Genomic DNA, 22,654 nt, shown 5'->3' with positions numbered 1-22,654 from the left:
GAAGTAATACCCCGTTATGGGCTGCAGGATGTCGCTCAAGGTTCATATCCTGGATGCTCATCCATATAAATTCAAGAACAAGGCGGAAGGTTCCACCAAGATATGCAACAGTTTGAGCGTCGCTATCAAGGACAATACAACGAGAATATGGGTGACTACATCTGGGGGCCGGTACGTGAAAGTGACCAAGTCCTCAATCATCAATCGCAAAGAACCAGACATGTTCGTTAATTTTGACCTGTATGGACATAATCTGCAATGTATAAGGACTTTGGCTCATGATTGTAAGTAATTTCTTTTCTCACTGTGTAGGTCCTTAAAACATTCGAAATTCAAAATCATATATTTTTAATAATCTATGTCCTGACCACAAAAGCAAGCTTTTTTTTCTAAATGAAAGTTATTTTCCATTATATTTTACAACAAGCTAACAGGAACAAATAAACTTTTCTTAAAACACAAAAATCGTCAGTAATTCATGTCGCCTCGCCATGAGTACGCTGGCCGGAGCTCAACCTCACTGACAAGATAACTTACACAGGTGTGACCATGCTTGGCCTTTAAAACAAATGCTATCCTGGCGTTACCTGAGGTAATTCCACTCCATGATCAGTTTACATCCTGCCGTCCCATGATTTTTGGCACGTCACTGTACTTCTGTTTATTTGGACTCTTTGGTTTACAAACAGTGATTAAAATACACAAGTGTGAATGAGGCTTTCCGATACAAGGATGAGCCTCATGTCAGATATAGCGTCGTAACAGTCATATCATCATAGCGAGGGAGGAAGATAACTCGCCAAGTAAGTTAGAGCATCATTTCTGACAGGTCCGAGTCCCAGAAAATAAAACTATGCAGAAAGCCGTCATACTCCACCATCCTGAGAGCCTCGGATTATTACCCCTCACCACGTCCTCAGTAAGAAGTGACAAGTCCATCAATGATCGAGGAAACTCTTCCCGGCCGGTCGTTATCTCCAGGCCTCGAAGGTGCTACCAAGGAAGACAGGACTGTGTGGGGTCAAACATGTCAGGAATACGGCACACAACTGCGACCTAGTGGCGAAACCGCTGAGAAAGGCACCGGTGTAACGAGATGGCGACATGTTGGTGAGGACGGAGTCCATGTTTGCTGCAGCTCATAACCAACCTGAGCGCCAAAAAAAAAAAAAAAGCAGCCTGCTGTGCGTTTAGGGGCGAGATGACGCAGATTCAGGTGTTAGATCTACAACTCCGCATCATCCAGCAAACGTGACGGCACCACAAAACATACAGAGGCCAGAAACGTACAAAATTGTAAATCGTACAACACTCGTTTATTTAGAAAGAGGGAAATTAATCTGCCAGATTCTGTAAACATCTCTATTTCCCGGGGAGCAGCGCTGCCCTCCAGAAACACAGGAAGTTCAAGAATGGAATAAAACAAGTGATAACTACACCCCCGCCCCCTCCGGCAGGACAGTCGCTGGCAATACTGAGAATACTCTCGTCAGTCAGGAGGGCCTGACGGTAACAACTACACGCAGCGTGCAGCCCGGGATCGCTACTTCAGCTCTACTGCATTTCCCCAGACCGAAATGTTAATGTTACTGGTAAATCATATTTAAGGTTTTTCCAGGACTACATAATTGATGACCTATCTTAAGGAGATCATCAGCAGTTGATCGGTGGGGGTCCCCTGATGACCTGATTGAAGTGACAGCAACACTTGGGTGGGCGCAGCTGTCACTTCAGTCCATGCCTGGTATTGCACTTGAATAGGATTGAGCTGTTCTCCGGCCATGTGACCAATAAAAGTGGCATCACATGAAGAGTCCAACTGATCGGCGGGGCACCTGAGCAGTAGATCCCGCCAATTAAATATTGATCTGTCCTTTAGATAGTCTCCGCTACTGTAGTCCCAGGAAACCCTGTTAAAGGGGTTTTCCGGTCTAAAGCATGTTTTAGCTAACCACTGGATTGGTCCAACCGCTGGGACCCCACCAATGACACGGCTAAGACTGTCAGTGTCAGACTTTGAGGGGAGCTGCAGGGTGCACACCTATTTCAAAGTCCTGCCATCTTGTGGTGGTGGGTAATCTGGGTCCCCCATCGTGGCGATTGGTGGTGAACTCAGTGGTCAGGCATCCAACTATCTAGCACTTATCACCTATCCAGTGATTGAGGAAAGATCCTTTAGACCGGAATACCTCTTTAAACCACAGCTGCACAATAAGTTGTCATATCAGAGACTCAACTGCTTTACTTATCCTGTACAGATCCCGAGATAAATCATGTCTTATGCTATAGTCACCTCCAGAGCAGCATCAAGAGTTCCGCTGTTACATTGGTTTGTACTCCAGTCACATCCAGAGCAGAAGTCACCATTCTGCCTGTGACTAGGAATCTGTCGGCTCTCGCAGGACTGCATAGTGCACTACACTCCGCTGTGCTGCGTGCCAAAGGATTAACGTCTACTTTAACGCTATACAGCCACAACAGGGCAACATAGCAGGGTATGCACTGTACAGACAAAACCACTAGGGGCAGCAGCGAGCTGTGAAACACAAGAGGCACTAGTAAGACCTGCAGCTCTGGAGCTGACTAGAATGCAAGACATCAGTGAAGACCCGCAGGTAAGTGAAGATCTGCAGGCGTAACTGAAGACGCAGAGTATGACAAGATGTAAATGGAACACTGACAAGTTGTTTTACATTCTTGTTTATGGGGTTAAGGCCGATATCATTCCTGAAGCTTAATTAGTTACTACAAAACTCTGACTTATATAAAAGAGCTACTAAAACATTCACAGATTAGGAGATTTTTTTTTTTTTTTAGAAAAACTGCAATTTAATAAAAATGGACCCATCCCGTGTGTGGAGCAGCTGTGGATGATGTCCAGCACTGCACAATTAATCCATTGATGGCGTCAGTGCAACAAATATGGCCGGCTGCAGCGTCGTAGGTGACGGGTCCATTTTAATGCAATGTACTCTGTAATGTATGAGATTGGCAGATGGGATCACAACAACATCCATTTGGGGGAGGGGGGGGGAATGCTCAGTAGCTTCGTCTTATATAAGGCACCTTAGTCTTTCCACTTTCCCCTAGACTTCACTTTACCTTGCAGACCATAGGCTGAAGAAAGTGGACACTTAGCGGCCAGTGGGGGCATTTTGGCATTGCGGGTTCCTGGAGTTTTTCACTCCACCGTTCAGGGATAATTACACGTAAAGCCCATGATTATTACAAAAAAAAAAAAAGAAAAAAATGCCCCTAAAATATACACAACTCAGCGAGAGAATACAGCGTGCTCTACGCCTCACTGTCCGTCCAGGTGACTATTTCATGGGTCGGAACGGGCAGCGCAGTTATGTGACAAACTGGATAAAACAGACACTTAGCTTTATTGAACATGGACTTGATCTGAATTCTACGAGGTTTATCTGGTTCAGTGCGCAGCCAAAAAAAACGGACATTGAAGCGTCACCTCCATTCCGTAGCTGTCAGAATAGACTCCACCCCCCTCTACACGAGGTCACCTGCACAAGTCCTTACATCATTGCCACCTCCATGCTATACAGACTCAGAGCAACTGCTTGCATCAAACTACTGCATCCGTCATGTCAGCACTACGCAGAGCAACAGCATCCGCCAAACCGTGCAGAAACAAAGACAACCGTCTGCTCTCCTACATTCCTGGCCTCCAGGGACAGCACAGGCATTAACCTCTCCCTGCTTCATCGGCAGCTCATGCCCACCTGTCCTTACCCAAAACCGGCTGGTCCTGAAGCACCCGATAACAGAACATCCAGCGATGGCGGCTGCTCAGTGCACTCTACAATACTAGAAATTCTCTGTTAAAATAATCTCTTATGAAACAATTAAAACTCGCTCATGCACACTACACCTGAAGAGAGAAGGGAACCAATCCTCATGGAGCGAGAGGAGGCAGACATGCACTCAAAGGAAACTCACAAGAGGGGGAGGAGGGGGACATGAGACCCGCTTCCCCCCAGAGACAGGACTAACAGATATTGTTATTGCTGGCGGTAACTTCCATAGAAGTGGCAGTTGCAGGCACGGGGCGCCCCCAACTCTGCCTGCTCCCTCCCCACCCATCTACTGCACATGGACATGCTCTCCCTTGCAATAAGACCTGGGGCAGCATGTGGCGATGTGCCAGTCACAGTGGTCGGAGCTACAGGGGTGGCGGAAGATGGGGGTCACAGTGCACGGGGTTTAAGGTCACAGTGGGCGGAGCAAAAGGTCATCAAAGTGCAAGTAAATGAGGCGACTCCCTCTGCTCGTGTCCATTGGTGTGACAGGCCGGAGCAGCCCATGGCGTCATTCTCCAGGTATATCTATCTGCGCTGTTTGAAACCCTGTGAACCGTCGGGACCCAGTGGCTGCCGGATCACGTTACTAGATGGTCTGTTGTCCTCTGACTGGCTGATTCGGACAGGAGGCCTGAAATACAAAAAAAAACTGCATTCAGATCAAAGAGAGGGGATGTCACAGGGAAGGTGAGACACGATATAAACCCAACATGGGACTATTAGCCCATCGATAAGAAGTCATCCTTTGGGCCGACTGTGCATAGGCGTTGCGATACACCCCCACGGATTTCCGCCGCAGAACACTTTGTCACCGCGATTTTCTGCGATGAACCTACCATTACGATGCCGCGACTTTTATACACGATCAAAAAAAAGGCTGCAGTTTTCTGCTCGTGTCCATCAGGCTGCGCTTTCCATAGTTATCCTACGGAAAGCGTTCATTGTGTTACCCACGTGCTGATAATCACCGTGGGTAACGCAGTGAAAGCTGTGGACAGGAGGCCTAAGAGTTAGTGTGAACAGGTGTAAAGTTCTACCCAATTTATCAGAGACATGAGTGATGATTGGGTCAGCGGGGGTGCAGGGACTGCAGGGCTCCAATCACTTAAAGGGGTTGTCCCGAGAAAGCAAGTGGGGTTAAGCACTTCTGTATGGCCATATTAATGCATTTTGTAATATACATCGTGCATTAAATATGAGCCATACAGAAGTTATTCACTTACCCACTCTGTTGCTGGCGTCCCCGTCTCCATGGTGCCGTCTAATTTCAGCGTCTAATCGCCTGATTAGACGCGCTTGCACAGAAGAGTCTTCTCCCTTCTCTTGGGTCTCGGCACGAGCGGCGTTCTGGCTCCGCCCCCTTCAACGCGTCATCGCGTAGCTCCGCCCTGTCACGTGTGCCGATTCCAGCCAATCAGGAGGCTGGAATCGGCAATGGACCGCACAGAGCCCACGGTGCACCATGGGAGAAGACCCGCGGTGCATCGTGGGTGAAGATCCCGGCGGCCATCTTGGTAAGGTAAGTAAGAAGTCGCCGCAGAGCGGGGATTCGGGTAAGTACTAAACTTTTTTTTTTAACCCATCCCTTGTGTTTGTCTTGCGCCGAACGGGGGGGCCTATTGAAAGAAGAAAAAAAAAGAGCCGTTTTGGCGCGAGACAACCCCTTTAAGGGAGACTCTGTGGAGCTGTAAGCATCATATAAGTGACAGACTGGCAAATCATAGACTAACAGGAGGGGCCGAGCACTTTTGGTATGTCCATGCCTGAGCAAATGTCGTCCGGCAGCCATCTTATCGGACCTTCCCCCCATATACATGCATGCTCAGCCGAATGTGGTGGTTTCCTGAATGTGGGGCAGGAAAATGCCAGTAACAGAGGAGCATTAACTCCCCGAGAATAAAAAGTATCCACCAGCGGACATCTGTTGTTGGGAAAGAGTCCCCAACATTCACATTACATAAAATTATAGTACCGCTGACCTACATCTGATCTGTACGACCACCCCCATTAGTGCTCACGGCGGACAAAAGCGCTACAAACCATTACTAGTGTTGTATACAGTATATCCCGCACTTTATCACATGCTGTCTTAACGGGCAGACTGCAGATGAGAGGCGATCAAAATACAAAATCCAATCAGGTTTGTAAGACAGTCCCCGCCACACACACCGACCCCTCACCTGTCAGCAATTGGCTTCTCTTGTTCCTCCTCTGGACTAGCGCTGCCGAGGATACGTTTCCTGGCCTCTGCGTACTCCGCCTCCCTCTGTGCCAGGGACTTCACGGGCACTGTTGGCCGGCTGCTGGCATGGGGGTTACTGGACAGTCCGTTGCTTGTAGGCCTCTTCAGGATTCTGATCTGTGGAGGTGGACCGGCCGGGAGAGAGTCGTCTTGAATAACCACCGGCGCTTTGGGTGGAGACTTTGATTTGCTGCAGACAACATAACAGAAATGAGAACAGAACCTGGAAATCACCATATAAAGAACTGGCACAGCAGACATGTAATAGGTGGACTGGTGGCACGAAAACATAATTAAGCAGCTGTGTAATTGTAACACTATGACTCATGTAATAAAGAGCTCCGACCCAGGAAAGCAGTCAGACCAGGAGGCAGCTTTCCAGTATACACCTCACGACGCTGACTGCACTGACTGCCAGGAGGACCCAAGTATTGCCGAGTGTGTGAAAACCCCCAACCCCCATGTAAACTGACGAACGTTTCTTCTAACTAGCACAATTATACTATAAACACAAATTTACATGAACAGTTCAGAGTCACCATCTACATACATTACTTATCCTGAGTTACATCCTGTATTATACTTCAGAGCTGCACTCACTATTCTGCTGGTGGAGTCAAGACAGAAGGAATCAATTTTCTTATGACCGAAACCTGACATACAAAAGTCACAATTTTTGTGCAAGTGCCAACATTTCAACTTTTTGAATGTATGTACACAGTGACACCGCCAGCAGAATAGAGTGCAGCTCTGGAGTATAATACAGGATGTAACTCAGGATCAGTACAGGATAAGTAATGTATGTACACAGATACTTCAGAGCTGCACTCACTATTCTGCAAGTGGAGTCACTGTGTACATACATTACTTATCCTGTACTGATCCTGAGTTACATCCTGTATTATACTCCAGAGCTGCACTCACTATTCTGCTGGTGGAGTCACTGTGTACATACATTACTTATCCTGTACTGATGCTGAGTTACATCCTGTATTATACTCCAGAGCTGCACTCATTCTGCTGGTGGAGTCAAATACAGGATGTAACTAAGGATCAGTACAGGATAAGTAATGTATGTACACAATGACTCTGCCAGCAGAATAGTGAGTACAGCTCTGGAGTATAATACAGGATGTAACACAGGATCAGTACAGGATAAGTAATGTATTTACACAGTGACTCCACCAGCAGAATAGTGAGTGCAGCCCTGGAGTATAATACGGGATGTAACTCAGGATCAGTACAGGATAAGCATTTACAATGTGACAGTACGGTTATGTAGAGCCATTCTATAAACAGTAGAGCGGTGATGGGGGCCACAAACACTGATAATCTGGAGCAGCTAAACTACCATAAATATTAAGTACATATAGGGGGCCAAACTTAACTTCCTAATACATCATTAGAAAGGTGGAAGTCCTTACCGCTCCCTCTGTGTTATCCGCAGTTTCTTCTCCAATCGTCGATCTATTTCCTAGAAAGAAAAAAAAAATTATATATATACACTGACACCAACACAGAATCTGTTCCAGTCCCTCAAGTGTCCGAAATTCTGGAGAGGTTATCAGTTTTTTAGCTTTAAAAACGGTCACTGCACTTTGAGATAACTTGCGCTTATGTGATCATTTAAGGTAAAGGGCCACTCCAACAAAACCATTTTCTCACCTCTGCCCCCCTTATCCAATTGGCTGTCACACTCTGGAGGTCTCCATTGTATTTCACAGACACTTTCATGCAGTGCAGCCTCCTGTCTCATGCTTATCAGGCACCATCTTGATGCTGAGATTTCTGCTTTCACTATTCTGTGCTATTAATCCTATTATGTATCAGCACAGCATGACATGACTAGCTAGAGACTGTACCATCTCTGCTGAAGGCAAGCTACAGGCCATAAACAAAGTCAGAGCATGAGAAACTGACTAGTTTGAAAATACATAAAGCCAAGTAATTCTCAGGTGGTCAAAGTTGAAATCGCACGATCACCTGAGGGGAAGGTTTCCAGATATTTCATATGAAAAGGAATAACTAAACAAGGGAAGACTAAAACATATATCAAATGAAAAGAAAATTAACGGGAGTAGCCCTTTATTTTTGTGCGAGAAAAGCCCTGACACTGGCCACTAGGGGTCTCCCTTCTAACTTGCTGCCAACTACCTGTTGTCAAGCGATGCCCATCTCCAGTAAGGGGGCTAACCAAAATGGCTTAGGTTGCCTCCAATTTACCTACGGAATTTGTGTATGATGCTTGGAGTTCGGAAGACCCAAAGTCAGTCCAGGAAACATGAATTTTATACGCAAAACGGAGGCAACATAAGAGTGCGGTTAGCCCCCAGCAAGCAGGTTAAAAGAAAACGAATGTGTGTGTTGGGGGTCTCCAGTAACCCACAGACATCTATGGATAGAATGGAGAGAGGGAAAAAAAAAAAAGAGAGAGAGCTAAGTACAGATAGTCTCCTACTTGCGAATGTTCGAGTTACGAACATCGCAAGATGCGAACAATCTGTTCTGCACAGTATGATATAATGCCATAGCCTTACATCATTATATATAGCCTTACATCATACTGTGCAAGGACCAGACAGGCTTCCATCAAGGTCAGATCGCGGGACACTGTGCAGTTGCTAGGCAGCCTGGGGCCCGCTGAAAGGCCCCCCCGGCTGCCTAGCAACCGCACAGCGTCCCGCGATCTTACAAGATCGCGGGACACTGTACGGGCCCCCCGAACAACCGGTGGCAGCAGTTCCGACGAGCCGCGTGTCGGAACTGTTAACACTTTGAATACTACTCTGACAGCGGTTTTACCAACCTTGGAAGGATTGAAGACTTGGTCAATCTTGAGCCGACTACCTGAACAATGGGGGATGGAACTCATAACCTTCAGGTTGTGAGCGAGAGCCAAGGACTGCATACTGCTGCCTTAACACTCTGTGCCACACGAGGCACCAAAACGCAATCTTAAAAAAGTATTGACAGATAACCCACAAGTGCCAAAGGAGATCCGCTCTCCTGTGTGCGCAGTGTATGGAGACATAGCAGCTAGTCTACACCCACCAGCTCAGACAAAGGCCGCCTGCAGACGGCGTAATTTCCGCTGCTGGAAGCTACGATAGGATTGCGTTAACAAACCAAACCCTATGCAGACGGCCACGATTTGGCCGCACAGAAACGTCACTCACCGTCCGCCAGCTCCGCTCTGCGCATGCGCCGGCTGCCAGCACATGAAGGAACCGGGGCCACGGGAGAGGTGAGTGCTCTCCATTTCACAGGCAAAGAGGACCTGACGTGCCTTGTCCGTACATCACACCGGTTGGCGTCTGTGTGCTGTCCAATGCGAGTAGCACACAAGCCTCTTGGGCAAGTCACACTCACAGCTACAAGCCAAATTAGAGATGCCGCTCTGCCATGTGTGCAGTGTATGGGGACGACATAGCAGCAGTCTACACCGTCCAGCTCAGAGAGGACTGAGAATTAGAGATGGCGTCTACAGCAGGGGAAAACTGCAGGATACAAGTCTTGACAGTTCAGCCGCATTATAAGCTGAGAACAGCAGGGAGTAAAAGCATTAGATTATACACGGCGCCATCAGACGAGCGGCGCATCAATCAGACGAGCGGCGCGTCAATCAGACGAGCGGCGCGTCAATCAGACGAGCGGCGCGTCAATCAGACGAGCGGCGCGTCAATCAGACGAGCGGCTGCAGGTGGATTTCTTTCAAGCCCAGATGCAGCAGTGTGCCAGTGCTCACTATGCTCTCTAATAAAGAAACCTGCATTTCCCATCACTCGCAGGCATGCGGACCCCCGCTGTGTTATCGGACGGGCTGAAGTCTACGGAGTACTTGGGTGTCAGATCACATAACTTGGCGGCAGCTCAGGATTTCAGTCTGCGTCCCCATCCAGCGTCCTTTACGCAGCGTTATTAATAACCGCCGCCGCCGTCGGGTCTTACAGGGGAAGTTCACTATTTATAGGTAGTATGAGCTCTAACTCCGCTGCCGGCGCTCTGTACCTGCGGCAATAGACGTCTGCAGCCGCCAGCGACTAACACCTAACCACAAACGGCACAAATATTCTCATTAACCATTACAAGCACACGGCGCCAGAGCCGCCACTCACCCGGAGAGGAACCGACCGTGGGGACACCGCAGGTCGCCCCCAATATTAGCTTAAGAGCTGCTGCCGAGATCAGCTCCTGGGGTCACCCGGGGCCCAAGCATGGACGGCCGCAGGACCAGGGTGGGATATGACTCCTGGGGGTCCTGATCCGGGGGCTGCAGAGGTTCGGCGGGTTCTTTATATTTGTTCACATTGACATGCAAGTCTTATAGATGAGCGTCATAGCGCCCCCACACAACAAGCCACCGGGCGAATCAGTGCACCCCAAACAGGTGCAGCTGCTGACTGAGGGGACAGCACCCCGCTGCTCATGGGGGGCAGAACGGACAGTCCTGTGGGAGGCCAACCATGTGTTAAGGGGGACACCCTGATGGTAATGAGACCCCCGCATTGTCCTGCAGGAAGCTTAACCATCCAGGAGGGGTAAACGATGTGCAAGAACCACCTGTACCCTACATGCAGCTGGGGGTCTCAGTACTTCGAGGGGCCACTATACACGGTGCCCCTAACACAGTAGGAAGGAGACCTTATGACTCAGAGGGGCCCCTGTACCTGGTGCTCCTGACACAGCTTAAGGGTCTCAATTCTCACAGGGGCCCCCACCATGTCGGCAGAAGGGTCATAGTTCTTCGAAGGGCCCCTGACAGCTTGGGGGTCTCAGCTCTAAGAGGTGCCCCGGACATGTTGCCAGAGGGGTCTCAGTACTTAGGATGGGCCCCTGTGCCTGGTGCACCCGACACAACTTGGGGGTCTCAGTTGTTAGGAAGGGCCCCTGCGCCTGGTGCCCCTGACACAGCTTGGAGGCGGGGGTCCCAGGTCTTAGGAGGGGCCCCTGTACCCGACACAGCTGGGGGGGGGTTCTCAGTTCTTAGAGGGGCCCCTGTACCTGACACAGCTGGGGGGGGGGTCTCCGTTCTCAGAGGGGCCCCTGTACCCGACACAGCATGAGGGGGGGGAGGGCGGGGGTCTCAGCTCCCAGAGGGGCACCTGCACCCGACACAGCTTGGGGGGCTCAGCTCCCAGAGGGGCACCTGCACCCGACACAGCTTGGGGGGCTCAGCTCCCAGAGGGGCACCTGCACCCGACACAGCTTGGGGGGCTCAGCTCCCAGAGGGGCACCTGCACCCGACACAGCTTGGGGGGGCTCAGCTCCCAGAGGGGCACCTGCACCCGACACAGCTTGGGGGGGCTCAGCTCCCAGAGGGGCACCTGCACCCGACACAGCTTGGGGGGGCTCAGCTCCCAGAGGGGCACCTGCACCCGACACAGCTTGGGGGGGCTCAGCTCCCAGAGGGGCACCTGCACCCGACACAGCTTGGGGGGGCTCAGCTCCCAGAGGGGCACCTGCACCCGACACAGCTTGGGGGGGCTCAGCTCCCAGAGGGGCACCTGCACCCGACACAGCTTGGGGGGGCTCAGCTCCCAGAGGGGCACCTGCACCCGACACAGCTTGGGGGGGCTCAGCTCCCAGAGGGGCACCTGCACCCGACACAGCTTGGGGGGGCTCAGCTCCCAGAGGGGCACCTGCACCCGACACAGCTTGGGGGGGCTCAGCTCCCAGAGGGGCACCTGCACCCGACACAGCTTGGGGGGGCTCAGCTCCCAGAGGGGCACCTGCACCCGACACAGCTTGGGGGGGCTCAGCTCCCAGAGGGGCACCTGCACCCGACACAGCTTGGGGGGGCTCAGCTCCCAGAGGGGCACCTGCACCCGACACAGCTTGGGGGGGCTCAGCTCCCAGAGGGGCACCTGCACCCGACACAGCTTGGGGGGCTCAGCTCCCAGAGGGGCACCTGCACCCGACACAGCTTGGGGGGCTCAGCTCCCAGAGGGGCACCTGCACCCGACACAGCTTGGGGGGCTCAGCTCCCAGAGGGGCACCTGCACCCGACACAGCTTGGGGGGCTCAGCTCCCAGAGGGGCACCTGCACCCGACACAGCTTGGGGGGCTCAGCTCCCAGAGGGGCACCTGCACCCGACACAGCTTGGGGGGCTCAGCTCCCAGAGGGGCACCTGCACCCGACACAGCTTGGGGGGCTCAGCTCCCAGAGGGGCACCTGCACCCGACACAGCTTGGGGGGCTCAGCTCCCAGAGGGGCACCTGCACCCGACACAGCTTGGGGGGCTCAGCTCCCAGAGGGGCACCTGCACCCGACACAGCTTGGGGGGCTCAGCTCCCAGAGGGGCACCTGCACCCGACACAGCTTGGGGGGCTCAGCTCCCAGAGGGGCACCAGCACCCGACACAGCTTGGGGGGCTCAGCTCCCAGAGGGGCACCAGCACCCGACACAGCTTGGGGGTCTCAGCTCTCAGAGGGGCACCTGTACCCGACACAGCTTGGGGGGCTCAGCTCCCAGAGGGGCACCTGTACCCAACACAGCTTGGGGGGCTCAGTTCTCAGAGGGGCCCCAGTACCTGACAGCTTGGGGGTCTCAGCTCTTAGAGGGGCCCCTGTCCATGGTGCTCCTGACATCGGGGAAAGGGTTAAGCAGAGGCTGCATAGCACAATAGTCCTTTAACCAGAAGCCCCTCCCCCAGACCACGTGGTGCAGGACGGCTCCTCGGTACAGGGACTGTGGGGCTCCAAGACACGCAGTAAAGTAACCCCTGTCACCCCGCATGTCCTCCAGCCATCAGACTCCGACCGAGAGCCTCCGCCGGCTCAGCCACACAGCGCGCTGCAGTCACAACACCCTCGCAGGACACAGCCGGAGCTTTGCCTCTCCAGCCCCGCACTGCACCCGCGCCGCCAACCTCCTCTCACCCCACTGTCGGCCGCATCCTCCCAGCTCTCCGCGACCTCATCTTCTTCCATCTTCCGCTCAACCACCGCCGGAAATCAGGCCAAGCGGCGAGCTTTACTGCGCAAGCGCTTCACGAGACCGAGCACGTACGGACCATGGTACGCATGCCCGACACCCAGCACGTGACCGGAAACCACTCTCCTGTTACTGCTTAGCCTGGGAAATCTGCTCAGCGCCATGTTGGTACACCCAAGACACAGTTATAATAAAGAACCTCAGCTACCTGTACCTGATAGAGCTGGCAGTAATACCCTGGGAGTATAATAAGCCAATACTATTTAGTGCTGAGCTGGCAAAAAGAATACTGACAGTGTTAGAGCAGTTCTATTCTTGCACATAGGGGCAGTATTATAATAGTTACATTCTTGTACATAGGGGGCAGCATTATAGTAGTTATATTCTTGTACACAGGAGGCAGTATTATAGTAGTTATATTCTTGTACATAGGAAGCAGTATTATAGTAGTTATATTCTTGTACATAGGGGCAGTATTATAGTAGTTATATTCTTGTACATAGGGAGCAGTATTATAGTAGTTATATTCTTGTACATAGGGGGCAGTATTATAGTAGTTATATTCTTGTACATAGGAGGCAGTATTATAGTAGTTATATTCTTGTACATAGGGGGCAGTATTATAGTAGTTATAGTCTTGTACATAGGAGGCAGTATTATAGTAGTTATATTCTTGTACATAGGGGGCAGTATTATAGTAGTTATATTCTTGTACATAGGAGGCAGTATTATAGTAGTTATATTCTTATACATAGGAAGCAGTATTATAGTAGTTATATTCTTGTACATAGGAGGCAGTATTATAGTAGTTATATTCTTGTACATAGGAGTAGTATTATAGTAGTTATATTCTTGTACATAGGGAGCAGTATTATAGTAGTTATATTCTTGTACATAGGGGGCAGTATTATAGTAGTTATATTCTTGTACATAGGGGGCAGTATTATAGTAGTTATATTCTTGTACATAGGGGGCAGTATTATAGTAGTTATATTCTTGTACATAGGAGGCAGTATTATAGTAGTTATATTCTTGTACATAGAGGGCAGTATTATAGTAGTTATATTCTTGTACATAGGGGGCAGTATTATAGTAGTTATATTCTTGTACATAGGGGGCAGTATTATAGTAGTTATATTCTTGTACATAGGGGGCAGTATTATAGTAGTTATATTCTTGTACATAGAGGGCAGTATTATAGTAGTTATATTCTTGTACATAGGGGGCAGTATTATAGTAGTTATATTCTTGTACATAGAGGGCAGTATTATAGTAGTTATATTCTTGTACATAGGGAGCAGTATTATAGTAGTTATATTCTTGTACATAGGGGGCAGTATTATAGTAGTTATATTCTTGTACATAGGGGGCAGTATTATAGTAGTTATATTCTTGTACATAGGAGGCAGTATTATAGTAGTTATATTCTTGTACATAGGAAGCAGTATTATAGTAGTTATATTCTTGTACATAGGAGGCAGTATTATAGTAGTTATATACTTGTACATAGGAAGCAGTATTATAGTAGTTATATTCTTGTACATAGGAAGCAGTATTATAGTAGTTATATTCTTGTACATAGGGAGCAGTATTATAGTAGTTATATTCTTGTACATAGGAGGCAGTATTATAGTAGTTATATTCTTGTACATAGGAGGCAGTATTATAGTAGTTATATTCTTGTACATAGGAGCAGTATTATAGTAGTTATATTCTTGTACATAGGGGGCAGTATTATAGTAGTTATATTCTTGTACATAGGGGGGAGTATTATAGTAGTTATTTTCTTGTACATAGGGGGGCAGAATTATAGTAGTTATATTCTTGCACATAGGGATCAGTATTATAGCATTTATATTTTTGTACATAGGGAGCAATATTATACTGTGTTTCATTGAAAAAAAAACTACCCCGAAAATAAGCCCTAGCCTGTTTTCTCTGGGAAACTTGAAACATAAGCTCTACTCTACAAATAAGCCCTAGTTACACTACATAAAAAAGAGAAAAAAGGAATATATTACCTAGCAGGCTTAGTGTCCAGGTCCCTTCCGCTGCTCTCCAGAGGTCCAACGCGGTTTCCGCAAATGACTCGGCAATTCATACAACATTACTTCCTGGTTACGGGATTCATAAATCCCGCCTCTAGGAAGCGATGGCTGTGATTGATTCTTCAATCACTGCTCAGCTAATTAATGCAGTGCTTGATAAAACAATCACAGCCATCGCTTCCTGGAGGCAGGATTTATGAATCCCGTAACCAGGAAGGGATGTTGTATGAGCGGCTGACGACTTGCTGGAACTCTGCAGAGCAGCGGGAGAGACCTGGACACCAAGCCTGCCAGGTAAGTACAATAAAACTTCCCCAAAAATAAGACCTAGTGCCTTTTTTGGGGGCAAAAATTAATATAGGACAGGGTCTTATTTTTTGAGGAAACATAGTAGTACCGTGTTTCACTGATAGTAAGACTTACCCCAATTTTCAGGGGAGGGTTGAAATATAAACCCTCCCCTGAAAATAAGCCCTAGCTAGGATACGTTAAAAAAAAACAACAATGCTCACCTACTGTGTGCGATCATCAGTAACGGATAGGATTTTCTGTGTCCCCTTCTTCCCATGAATGGTAAACTCCATGTAATATCACAGAATTATACTGATTGAGAAACTGACTAGTTTAAAAATATATATAGCCAATTAATTCTCAGGTGGTCAAAGTTGAAATCGCATGATCACCCGAGGAGGTTTCCAGATATTTTATATAAAAAGGAATAACTAAACAAGGGAAGACTAAAATATATATCAAATGAAAAGAAAATGAACTGGAGTGGCCCTTTATTTTTTTTGTGCAAGAAAAGCCCTGACACTGGCCACTAGGGGTCTCCCTTCTAACTTGAACTGGCCGTCCACTGCCTGTTGTCAAACGATGCCCATCTCTAGCGACGAGAGCTGACCATAATGGCACCTATGGAACTTGTGTATGATGCTCGGAGTCAGCCCAGGAAACGTTAATTTCATACGCAAAACGGAGGCAACATAAGAGTGTGGTTAGCCCCCAACAGGCAGATTAAAAGAAAAAGATTGTGTGTGTGTGTGTTGGGGGGTGGGGGTCTCCGGTAACCCATAGACGTCTATGAATAGAATGGAGAAAGAGAAAAAAAGAAAGGAGAGATAAGTAGAGACTCCCAAAGATGCTGCTGCAGCTAATTGCACTTACCTTCTGGAGTTACATCTACACTGTTCTGTACTGCTGTATAACATCCTCCATGCTGCTATTACTATATGGGTCGACTAAAGAGAGGGTACTTGTGAAATTAATTGAAGTGGTAACAGGTAACCCACTTTAATTCATTTCACCATTACAGATGCACAATAAAATACCCGATTTCTTAAAATTATTTCTTCAAAACATGTTTATAATATTATTCAGGTGATATAAGCGCGGCAATAGCCTGCAAGAAACGGACTTGATATTTGTATAGCGCCAACTTATTCCGCAGAGCTTTCAGGTAATGTATTTATTACCCCCCACCAAGCTGGGTACTCATTTTACCAACCTCGGAAGGATGGAAGACTAAGTCAACCTTGAGCCGACTACCTGAACCATGCAGGGATTGAACTCATAACCTTCGGGTTGTGAGTGAGAGCCTAGTACTGCATACTGCTGCCTTAACACTTTGTGTCACACGAGACCCCAAAACACAATCTTAAAAATGTGTTGACAGATAACCCACAAGTGCCAAAGAGATAAAAAAAAGGAGATCCCGCTCTTCTATGTGTGCAGTGTATGGAGACATAGCAGCTAGTCTACACCAACATAACTATATTTGGGACCGTTAATACACAGATAGCATCATAAGTCTATAATGGGGTTCTGTGCTAGGGTCACCCAGCCGCCCCGCCACAGTTCCTTCTCTCTTCACACAGACCCATGGTCTATTGCTCTCAGTTTCACAGGCAAAGAGGACATGACAATGTGCTTCTTCCGTACATCACACGGGTTGGTGTCTGTGTGCTGTCCAATGTGAGTAGCACACAAGCCTCTTGTTGGTCGTAATAAACGGGTAATATTACTATATCGGGTGACCCCTGTTTTGGACTGGTAAAGCGCGGAAGTTATTTTTATTTATACTGTATTGCATATTCCTGTACATAGGGGGCAGTAATATAGTAGTTATGTTTTTTGTACATAGGGGGCACTATTATAGTTGTTATATTCTTGTACATAGGAGGGAGTATTATAGTAGTTATATTCTTGCACATAGGAGGCACTATTATAGTAGTTATATTCTTGTACATAGGAGGCAGTATTATAGTAGTTATGTTATTGTACATAGGGGCCAGTATTATAGTAGGTATATTCTTGTATATAGGAGGCAGTATTATAGTAGTTATATTCTTGCACATAGGAGGCACTATTATAGTAGTTATATTCTTGTACATAGGGGGCAGTATTATAGTAGTTATATTCTTGTACATAGGAGGCAGTATTATAGTAGTTATGTTATTGTACATAGGGCCAGTATTATAGTAGGTATATTCTTGTACATAGGAGGCAGTATTATAGTAGTTATATTTTTGTACATAAGAGCAGTATTATAGTAGTTATATTCTTGTACATAGGGGGCAGTATTATAGTAGTTATATTCTTGTACATAGGGGGCAGTATTATAGTAGTTATATTCTTGTACATAGGGGGCAGTATTATAGTAGTTATATTCTTGTACATAGGGGGCAGTATTATAGTAGTTATATTCTTGTACATAGGAGGCAGTATTATAGCAGTTATATTCTTGTACATAGGAGGCAGTATTATAGTAGTTATATTCTTGTACAGAGGAGGCAGTATTATAGTAGTTATATTCTTGTACATAGGAGGCACTATTATAGTAGTTATATTCTTGTACATAGGGGGCAGTATTATAGTAGTTGTATTCTTGTACATAGGAGGGAGTATTATAGTAGTTATATTCTTGTACATAGGGGGCAGTATTATAGTAGTTATATTCTTGTACATAGAAGGCAGTATTATAGTAGTTATGCTATTGTACATAAAAGCAGTATTATAGTAGTTATATTCTTGTACAGAGGAGGCAGTATTATAGTAGTTATATTCTTGTACAGAGGAGGCAGTATTATAGTAGTTATATTCTTGTACATAGGAGGCACTATTATAGTAGTTATATTCTTGTACATAGGGGGCAGTATTATAGTAGTTATATTCTTGTACATAGGAGGGAGTATTATAGTAGTTATATTCTTGTACATAGGGGGCAGTATTATAGTAGTTATGTTCTTGTACAGAGGAGGCAGTATTATAGTAGTTATATTCTTGTACATAGGAGGCACTATTATAGTAGTTATATTCTTGTACATAGGGGGCAGTATTATAGTAGTTATATTCTTGTACATAGGAGGGAGTATTATAGTAGTTATATTCTTGTACATAGGGGGCAGTATTATAGTAGTTATATTCTTGTACAGAGGAGGCAGTATTATAGTAGTTATATTCTTGTACATAGGAGGCACTATTATAGTAGTTATATTCTTGTACATAGGGGGCAGTATTATAGTAGTTATATTCTTGTACATAGTGGGCAGTATTATAGTAGTTATATTCTTGTACATAGAAGGCAGTATTATAGTAGTTATATTCTTGTACATAAAAGCAGTATTATAGTAGTTATATTCTTGTACATAGGGGGCAGTATTATAGTAGTTATATTTTTGTACATAGGGGGCAGTATTATAATAGTTATATTCTTGTACATAGGAACAGTATTATAGTAGTTATATTCTTGTACATAGGGAGCAGTATTATAGTAGTTATATTCTTGTACACAGGGAGCAGTATTATAGTAGTTATATTCTTGTACATAGGGGGCAGTATTATAATAGTTATATTCTTGTACATAGGAACAGTATTATAGTAGTTATATTCTTGTACATAGGGGGCAGTATTATAGTAGTTATATTCTTGTACATAGGAGGCAGTATTATAGTAGTTATATTCTTGTACACAGGGAGCAGTATTATAGTAGTTATATTCTTGTACATAGGGGGCAGTATTATAATAGTTATATTCTTGTACATAGGAACAGTATTATAGTAGTTATATTCTTGTACATAGGGGGCAGTATTATAGTAGTTATATTCTTGTACATAGGAGGCAGTATTATAGTAGTTATATTCTTGTACATAGAGGGCAGTATTATAGTAGTTATATTCTTGTACATAGGAGCAGTATTATAGTAGTTATATTCTTGTACATAGGGGGCAGGATTATAGTAGTCATATTACATGTGGGTGATATTATAGTTGATATACTTTTGTATATCAGGAGTAGTATAATAGTAGTTGTAGATAGCAGTTCACCCTTGAAGTTTGAACTACCGGTTGTATTTGCTGCATAGCAGAGGGGTTAGTTTTCTGGTATTTTTGGATCACAGTATTTTCGGTAATTATTCTCCCGGATGTTAGAAATTGATTTGTAAAATCCAGCTACAGTGTGTGGGTTGAGGAATAACGCAATGCTCTGCTTAATTTAGAGGGCATGAAATATTGGCAGGATCCCTGCATTGGAGAGACTATTCTGTACTTGTGCCCTCTCATTATAGCCGTGTCATTGCCGAGAATGGACAGCAGTCCTCACTAAAAAAAAATGATTACACTTTTTTTCACAGTTCAATAAGTGGATGAAGTTTGATATAACAGAGATTTGTAAATGTATAATAATACAGCTATCTAGGAATCACACTTAATATTACACAGTCAAAAAGGATATACAGATAATTTGTATAAATGAAATAAATAATAAAATCGATACAAAATCAGACACAACTGACCGTAGGGAAATGTCTGCTGCAGGGCTTTCACTGCAGTGAAAAATATCCAAACAATATACAGTTATTGTCAAAAAACTAATCCCCACCCTAAAAGTTGTCAGAATGAAATGAAACTTTCCGTGTAATTGTAATGTTGATACAAGGAAGTGATTACAATATCAGAGCAAAAGTAGACTTTATTGCGGAAAACTGACCTCTTGGAGAAAGGCTTTAGTACCGCCTCTAGCTTCGATACAAGATGTGATACAGGCGGGCATGGAGGCTCTAGTACCCTGTTGTACCACCTCTAGCTTCGATACAAGATGTGATACAGGCGGGCATGGAGGCTCCAACACCCTGTTGTACCGCCTCTAGCTTCGATACAAGATGTGATACGGGCAGGCATAGAGGCTCCAACACCCTGTTGTACCGCCTCTAGCTTCGATACAAGATGTGATACAGGCGGGCATGGAGGCTCTAGTACCTTGTTGGGTTGCCTCCAGCTTCGATAAGATATGGTAAAGACGGGCATGGAGTCTCTAGTACCCTGTTGTACCACCTCTAGCTTGGATACAAGATGTGATACAGGTGGGCATGGAGGCTCTGGTACCTTTTTGTACCGCCTCTAGCTTGGATACAAGATGTGATATAAGCTGGCATTGAGGCTCTAGTACATTTTTTTTCAAATGTTAACTTTTCCGGCGCCGTCACTTGGCGATGACACGGAATCCGCGACAGGCCATGGGTTGGACGGCTTTCATTGTTTTCAACGAAATTTGTCCACGTGGAATCCATGCAAAAATAGAGCACGTTGAGATTTTTTCTCCGCTCGTGGAAACCAATTGCAGAGTGTGCAGGAACAATCGATTTCCCATAGCATGTTATGGACGGTATTTGCTGCGGACACCCGCCACGGATTATGCGGCAAATGTCTGTTGGTGTGCAGGCGGCCTCAGGGTGATGTTCATGCAGACGCATGTAATTAATTGTGTACTAAAGTCCCATATGAAATACAAAATGTGTAAATATGTCACTGCAGATATATCAGAATCTTTCAGACACGTTTCAAGGCTCTCTCAGCCTTTCTCTAAGGGAGGACACCCACTTGCGATTTTTTTCCCTGCAATGCGACAGCGATGATTATGAAACCAATTAATTTCAATGGTTTCATACTCATTTACGATGTTTCAGCAGAGCTTTGCATCCCTGCGGGGATGAAGGAAACTCCTGCCACAGCTGTCACAGCTGTGGTAGACGTCTGCGGTATACTACCTATGTTTTCAATGGGGCTAGCGCTGCTGCCGGCGGTGAATTCACGGTCGTGGAGAGAGGGCCTAAGAGAGATCAGTTTCAAATAACCTGGGATCGGGGCCTGTGCCAGGAGGAACAGTGTTGGGTTTTTCTCAATAATATAGCCTAGTATGGTAGTTCTAAAATATTTTTTATTTCTATAGATCCAACATATTCCACAGAACCCTACAAATCAGAAGGAGCATGCACAGATAATATCAGAGATTACATACAGGATTAGGGTAAGAAACAACTTGGACAATAGGGGTGATTGTCCCGCTTACAAGAGTTTACAATCTGTAAGAAACAGGAGTAAGGGCCTGGTTATAGGAGCTTACAATTTATGGGGCAACAGGAGTGACACAAGAGCTTACAATCTATGAGGAAGTAGAGGTGACACAGGAGGCAGCAGTGCTTGTTCTGTTCAATGGTCCAGCTGTCTTTTATAAGAATCGTGTAGCATACATAAAGCTGTATGAGCTGTATCACCGGCCGCTATCTGTGTATATACAAATATAAGCAGGGGTGTAACTATAGGGTATGCGTCTGTACCCGGGCCCGGAGCCTCGGGGGCCCATAAGGCCTCTCTTCTCCATACAGGATGCCCAGTACTATGAATAAAACATTATAGTTGGGGGCCCTGTTATAGGTTTTTCATTGGAGCCCAAATTACGCCTCTGGATGTAAGAGGTGTGGGGATACAGAAGGATGAAAGGGGTCGGGTTGTGAAGCGGAATGTAGATGGGTAAATGAAGAAAACATAGATTAGAGATTGCTGTTGTTTCATGTCCATAGGGGGCAGAAGATTAGTCTTATATGAATGCACTTTTGTTACCAGTGATAAGCATCAACACAAAAATAGAACAGACAGCTCTTGAATTAGAAACGCCGCCTTCGAGTGCTGGTCAGCGAAGCCCCATTAAAATCGTGGTGAAAAGCGAGCCGTGTTGGATTGGCCTAGCGGTGCTTTCAGATGAAACGATTATTGTTCAAAAAATCGTTCAAACAAGCAAAAGTCAACAATAACTGTTCAGCCTAGGGCTTTATTCCCACGAGCGCATATCGGCCGCTGTTTTCACGGCCGGCCGATATACGCTACGTTGGGAAAAGAAAATCTGGTGAACGAGCGCACAAATCAAATGTTTGTGCACCCGTTCAGATGGCCTGGTGAGCCCGGCGCAAATACGCCAAGCTCACCAGGCTATCGCCTATTTCCCCTCCCTCCCCATCGCAGGCTCACCTCTCGTTCCTCCCCGCTCGTTCTGTGCAATGGGAGGAGGAGGGGTTGGACGGGGTGGTGCTAAGCGCCGCCCCGCCTCCTCCCATTTATGGCTATGGACAAGGGGTGGGGAGAGAGCAGTTGCTTAGCTCCGCCCACACCCCACTCAATGCCATAGCCATCTATAGGAGGAGGTGGGAAGGACTGGCACTTAGCTCCGCCCCACCCCTACTATTGCACAGAACGAGCGGGGAGGAACGAGAGGTGAGCCTGCAAGGAAAGGGGGGGGGGGAGGAGAACAGATGAAGGGAGTTACTCCCTCCCACCTACGG

General features: G+C 46.5%; 1 protein-coding gene across 1 annotated transcript; it reads right to left on the bottom strand.

The window, feature by feature from the left end:
• Positions 1–324: 324 nt before the first annotated feature.
• Positions 325–13,071, bottom strand: SZRD1 (SUZ RNA binding domain containing 1). Its single transcript, XM_066606328.1, has 4 exons — positions 12,940–13,071; positions 7,485–7,534; positions 5,999–6,250; positions 325–4,449 (listed from the first exon to the last, which is right to left on the bottom strand). The coding sequence occupies exons 1-4, from the start codon at positions 12,988–12,990 to the stop codon at positions 4,344–4,346; spliced, it is 459 nt and encodes a 152-aa protein (XP_066462425.1). The 5' UTR covers positions 12,991–13,071; the 3' UTR covers positions 325–4,343.
• Positions 13,072–22,654: the final 9,583 nt, after the last annotated feature.

Source organism: Eleutherodactylus coqui, chromosome 6 (genome assembly GCF_035609145.1).
Source record: "Eleutherodactylus coqui strain aEleCoq1 chromosome 6, aEleCoq1.hap1, whole genome shotgun sequence".
Classification (NCBI taxonomy): Eukaryota; Metazoa; Chordata; class Amphibia; order Anura; family Eleutherodactylidae; genus Eleutherodactylus; species Eleutherodactylus coqui.
Note: the sequence above shows the minus strand (reverse complement) of the source record. Positions and strands in the feature narration are given on the sequence as shown.

Bases quoted from the DNA above. Each gene is read 5' to 3' on its own strand.
- SZRD1 (XM_066606328.1), bottom strand. From the start codon at position 12,990: ATGGAAGAAGATGAGGTCGCGGAGAGCTGGGAGGATGCGGCCGACAGT. The intron at 6,251-7,484 runs GTAAGGACTTCC...TGTTGTCTGCAG, and splicing joins CGGATAACACAGAGGGAGCG to CAAATCAAAGTCTCCACCCA. The intron at 4,450-5,998 runs GTGAGGGGTCGG...TTTGTATTTCAG, and splicing joins GAGAAGCCAATTGCTGACAG to GCCTCCTGTCCGAATCAGCC.